This window comes from Belonocnema kinseyi, chromosome 2, assembly GCF_010883055.1.
Source record: "Belonocnema kinseyi isolate 2016_QV_RU_SX_M_011 chromosome 2, B_treatae_v1, whole genome shotgun sequence".
Classification (NCBI taxonomy): Eukaryota; Metazoa; Arthropoda; class Insecta; order Hymenoptera; family Cynipidae; genus Belonocnema; species Belonocnema kinseyi.
The window spans coordinates 107,480,790-107,486,939 of NC_046658.1; the positions used below are offsets into that span (position 1 = coordinate 107,480,790).

General features: G+C 26.9%; 1 protein-coding gene across 1 annotated transcript; it reads right to left on the reverse strand.

Moving 5' to 3' along the window:
* Window positions 1-288: 288 nt before the first annotated feature.
* On the reverse strand, window positions 289-4,725 carry LOC117168152 (general odorant-binding protein 19d-like). Its single transcript, XM_033353578.1, has 5 exons — window positions 4,663-4,725; window positions 4,228-4,300; window positions 3,932-4,017; window positions 608-719; window positions 289-496 (listed from the first exon to the last, which is right to left on the reverse strand). The coding sequence occupies exons 1-5, from the start codon at window positions 4,705-4,707 to the stop codon at window positions 405-407; spliced, it is 408 nt and encodes a 135-aa protein (XP_033209469.1). The 5' UTR covers window positions 4,708-4,725; the 3' UTR covers window positions 289-404.
* Between the last annotated feature and the right edge of the window lie 1,425 nt (window positions 4,726-6,150).

A 6,150-nucleotide genomic window follows, 5' to 3' on the forward strand; every position in this document is an offset into this window, starting at 1 on the left:
ATGATATTATCAGACCTAGAATAAGAAAAATTGTCATTTCATTACATTTAATGGTCGAAAATGATCACTAAACATTTTTTCTTTACTAGGATAATATAGACAGGACTTACTCTACAATATAAGGAGAATATACTTCATGAGGAATAAATAAAAAATATTTTTATCCGTGACCAGGGTCAATCTTGTTTCGTAGTATAGGAATCTTTAAAGTATAAAAATGTGTATTTTTGTTTGTGAAAAAAAAGAAATATATGATGAATTTAAAATGTTCCATTTATTTTCATATATACATAACAACGAATTAGGCAGATTTATTTGAGAGATAATTTAATAAATTAAACACCTTTATTCTGCTGAAGATAAACCATTTGCACTTTTTTCTTTCCTGGATCAAACGTCTCTCATTATTGGCCTCCTTTCATTCCCATAGGAAACTTTGAATGCAGACATTCCTTAAATGCGTTAGCAAAGTCGCACTCATCCGCAGTCCCTTTGGCTGTAATTTATTTGTGTTATAATCGCATAATTGCATTGAAACGAGAAAAATGAAATATCTTAAAAAATCTTTGACAAAATATGCGTGTTTTTTCGTAATGCTTTAGTTTACCTGTCTCCGCGCATTCTTGGTCCGCTTTCTCCATTTCAGCGGCTTTATCTGCCAAGTTGGCTGGCCGATTTGCCTTTAATTTATCCAGATTGATATTATTACCTGCTTCCAACTAAAACAAAATATATTTCACCATTATATATAAACTATGAAAATCGAATGAGCGCTATGCGCGCCTTTACGTCTGTCCGGAACGTATCCGACCTGGTGTTGTAACTTTTTACCCAGTTGTGCTATTGTCAAAAACTGCTATTTACCATTTAGGCGGTCCCCTCTGTGAGGCAACTACTGAGTGACACAGACCTGCGAACTTTTATTTAATTTTTGTATGCATTTTTCATACCGATTTATGGTTAAAAACTTTCACATAATCTTAAATTGTTCTAAAATTGCCATACAACAATTAAAAAACAAATTTTAATTTTCTTTTTAATCAAATGATTTGTTATGAAGAATACCGATTTACATTCTATTACGTCAGCATAAACTGCACTTTTCAAAGTTGTGAATCTTCTTTGAAATGTGTACACAAAACGTAATTGTTAAAATATTTAAAATCTTGTTGAAATCGATAATGATTTTTATTTTAAAAATACCAATTTTTGGTGTAAACAACACCGTAATCGGAAAATTTTCAAAATATTTGAATTTGTTTTGAAAATTTTATATATTCTTTGAAATCTAATATTTACAATACAAATATCAATAACTTACGACGAAAAAAATAAAATAACAAAACAGAAAAATGTTAAAAATTGTAAATCTTCTTCGATATCTAATTATTTCTTTATTAAAAGTAAGTTTTTAAGTAAAACGCTAACGTGATGTTACTATTTTCAGAAATTGTAAACCTTTACAATATAATGATTTTTGTTTAAAAATGGTAATTTTTTGTAAAAAAATGCTAAAAAATAAAAAAATGTAAATTGTTGAAAAATTTCTAATCGTTGAAATCTAATCATGTTTTTTGTTAAATACTCATTTCCGGTGTAAAACGCTAATATAACCTAAAATTACTACAAAATCCGGGATCTGAATGATAATTTCGGTTTAAAAATTCTTATTTCCGAGGGAAAAATTAACACAACCTATCGTTTTTAGAAATTTCAAGTCTTTTTTGAAACTTCCTAATTATTTCATATTAAAATTATTTTCTTTTAATCCTTATTTACAGCGACTACATTTAAATGAACAATTATGACCTTAGCTATTTTTTGAAATTCACGCTTGGTTTTCTCTTCTAAATGATTTTGAGATTCTTGAGACATATCGTTACACGACTTTCGTAGATAAAATATTCAAAGGAACTGAAATTGTAATTATATATCAATTTTAAAGTAAAATTATAGTTTTATAAAAACTATAATTTTACTTTAAAATTGATTGGACAAATGTTTCTAAAATAAGAAAAGAATAATTCACTGTAATTATCAATCTTAAAAATGGAAACATGTTCCATTATAATCGATAAATTTGAACTCTTCTAAAAAAGCGTTCAAAAATTAAAAAATTTCAAATTCTAATTTTATAAATTAGTATGTAAATTTTTTTAAAATTTATTCTAGTCATTCATATCAAAATTATGTAATTAGAATTCCTTTTCACTGAAAATTTTGTAACTTTTAAGTCTTTTAATTTTATATTCTACAATTTCAATGAATTGGAAAAATCGGGCCACTTTTTACGTTTAAAATTGAAACCACTTAATTTAGAATACTTGAATCTAAAAATATCAAATTTAATGCTGACTATAATTAAAACCAAAAAATAAAAAATATTTAAATCTACAAATTTTGATTTGAAACTAAACAACAAAACTTTAATAATTAAATTTTGCAGTCTTAAAAGATTCAATAGTGAAATTCTACTAAGAATTTTAATATTTAAGTTTAATATTTAAGGGAAACTTATCTAGTTATTCTGTAGTTTATAAATGATCAAAATTCTTATTTATTGCAAACTTAAAAATCTTTCCCTCTTCGCCTCTTTTTTTCGTAACTCCACTTGATTGCGAACTAAAGTAATGGAACTCAATAAGAAAATTTAATTATTTTTGGATCAAAGTTTATTCTTCTCGGCTGGAAAGTCTACTAATAAATTTTTTGTTCAGAATTTATCTTTTTGTTAAAAAATTAAATTATTTTTTTGTAAATACAACTGTTTTCTAAAAATCCGTCTTTTTGGCTTGAAAATTGAACAATTTGATTGAAATTATTTTTTCATTATGAATTAACAATTTTGTTTTCTTTCATTTAACTTTTTTTTTTAACATTGATCTTTTTTGTAAAAATTCATCTCTTTGTAGATAAATTGACCTTTTTTATTAAAAATTCAACTTTCTAGTTAAAACTTAATCTGTACTTAATTAAGTTGTTTGTTACAAATTCATAATCTTGGATTGATAATTAAACTTTTTTGTAGAAATTTCGTCTTTTTGGCTTGAAAGTTTAACAATTCAGTAGAAAATTAAACTATTTCTTACAAAATTAAACTTTTTTGAAAAAAATGGTTTTTTATTCTTAATTAATTCTCTTAAATTAAAATTTTTAGAAAAAAAATTAACCAAATGAAATTTGGACTAGCATGATATCCATTATTCAATCTGTGTGATATAAATTTAACTGTTTAGTTAAAAATTAATCTGTTTTTTGTTTAGAATTCAAGTATTTTGTTTAAAATTCGACTTTTGCGTTTCAATTAAACTGTTTTGGATTCAATTAAAAAGTATTTTGGTTAAAATATAAGCTATTGCATCTACTTGTTCATTTGTAAGAAGCAGTAAGGAACCACAAGATATTTCATCTAACTCCACCTTCCCCAAATTGTCTAACGTTATTTTTTGATGACCCCTAAATAAATTCTCGGAAAAAATTTGGCTGACAAAAATCACGTGAGATGAGGGTGAGGCGGGGTATTGAGGAACCCAAATAAGAGAGGTAAGTGGTTCCAAATTTTAGAAAAAACAGAAGTCACCTACTTTATGAACATTTCCTAATCAGTCATTGATACAATTTTCCAGTATTTTACAGGGAAGAGTAATAAGATATATACTAGCATTAGCGGATAATTGTGAGAAAATAGTGTCTTTGGTGTCATTTTTTTCGAAACAGTATCAAAATAGTGTCCTCATTAAAAAAGTGTCAGTGGCCTGACATTGACATTATAGAAAAAGTCGCTTGACAAAAAGTACGCGAAAAACAAATGGAAACATAGGAGCTTTAGTGTTGACAAAATGAATGAATGCTAGATCATTAAATAATATTAATAATAATAATACGTAATTTAATGATTTAAAATGTTGTGGCAATGTATCAGGCTACTTACCTCACCCTTCTTCTTCATCATACATGCGGTAAGGCACTTGAATTCCGATAGTCCTTTATGGGCCTCAGGGCCATGTTTTAACATGTCTATACCAAGCAATTACATTATGAAAAATACATATTATATACTATTATGTATAACATTTCAATCCAAATGTAAATCAAAATGAAAAAACAATTGATACTAATGTAAGAAGATTGAATGATGCTGCATTTTCTAATGTAATACATTTAATTTATAAACGAAAGAGGGCAAATATTAAATTGTTCAATTCGCACTAATAAGAATGTATTTACCTTCCGATATTCCTGCTTCTTTGGCACATTCGGAAAACTCTGGAGGAGGTGGGGGGTTACTTTGACTGCCAGTCTATGTAAAAAATCATTAGTTAATTATAATTCAAATGAATACCTCAAATGATCATAATAAATTATATATACTTAAAGTCAAAGAAAAAAATGCTCTAACCGCAAATTTTTACATTTTTGAATAAAGAAATATGATTTCATCAACTTTCCAAAATTATTTTTGTCAAGAAGTTTCTGCTTCTTCCTTGTGGATAAATCATACATGGTAAGAAATTTCGTACATGACTTTTATTTCTCTTATACCTTTTCGGCATGAAATCAATGAAAATTAAATATAATTTTGTCAGCTATGCTTAAACTATATAAAATAAAATTTTTTCGTATGGCTTTGTTCAATAAAATATAATAAATACTAGAACTTACCACTTGAAGGAGTACAACTCCAGCGATAAATAGTAAGAACTTCATGGTTTTGTTTGATTTGTTCACTGTAAACGCGATTAATGAACTGATTTTCAGACAAACCAGACACCTTATTTATACTGACAAAAATAAACTGTGTAAGTATATGTGTGTGCCATTTATTTCTCATGCATGTAATTAGATACTGTTAAAAGACAAAACACAGGAAATAACTCTTTCAAGTACTTGCAATAATTCTATATACGCTATGGGGTCTACATGACAAGTCACAAATTTTTATTAAAACTTCATCCTCTACGAACATAAAAAAGCGGAACTATAAAAAAAGTTTCAAAGTCAGTGTAATTATTTGTCTCTTATAGTGATTATGTAGTGTAGTACAGTCTTTTTTACATTCTCATCAGAGAAGGTACACTCGTTTAGTGTCCTAAACTAAAGGTCAAGTTCGTTAGCCAGTCATTTTGGATAGAAATTTAAAGGTGGGCACATTTTGAATATTTTTGAGACCACTTGTTATAGCATTTACAAAATTCCAAAAAACACACGAAATTGAAATTTTATGCCAAATAGCGCACGATATGAAAAAAAGTCAAGAGAAGAAAATTGTTGCTTTTTGAATTCCTTACAAGATTATTATAACAACTTTTTGCATTTTCTTAAAAAATTTAAATTTTGACAGGATGCAAAATAATGAAAAATCCAAAAATGACATTTTTCGGCCAGACTGTGCAAAATACAGTAAAAGATGACACCAAAACATTGTGTATTCAAAACAGATCTACAAATTTGTTATGATACACTTTTTGATAGGATGCGTATTTTTGGCTCTAATCATGAAAAACATTATTAACAGTAAAAAAAATCTGCCCGCTGCATGGGCACATTCTTACCTCAACTTTTTCCTTCTAATTTCTTTTTCACCGCGTGTGTGGGGTTTCAAAAAATTCAATTTTTCATGTTTTTGATGCTATTTTTTACGAATAAAACTAAAACCAGAACTATCACAAAATTATTCATGACAAACAAATCATTTTTACATTCTCATCTTTTAGTGTCCTAAACTGAAGGTCAAGTTTTTAAGCCAGTTATTTTTTATATAAAATTCAAAAAGTGAGCGCATTTTGATTATTTTTTAGACCACTTTCTTAAAAATTCAAACATTTTCTGTGCGGATGTTTCAAGCATTCAAAAATTTGAACAATTTATCCTGATTACTTTTTTCATAAAACCAAAAATTACTAGATTTAAAGTATTGACAAAACTAAAAAAAACACACGAAAATGAACCTTTTGAGCCAAATAACGGACGATATAAAAGAAAGGCAGGAAAAGACAAAGTTTTATTTCTAAATTCCCTATCCGATTATTATAACAACTTTTAGAATTAACTTGAAAAATAAAAATTTTAATTTGGACAGCATGCAAAATAATGGAAAATACAAAAATCACATTTTTTCATGCAACAATTTCACAGTATTTCAAAGTTATA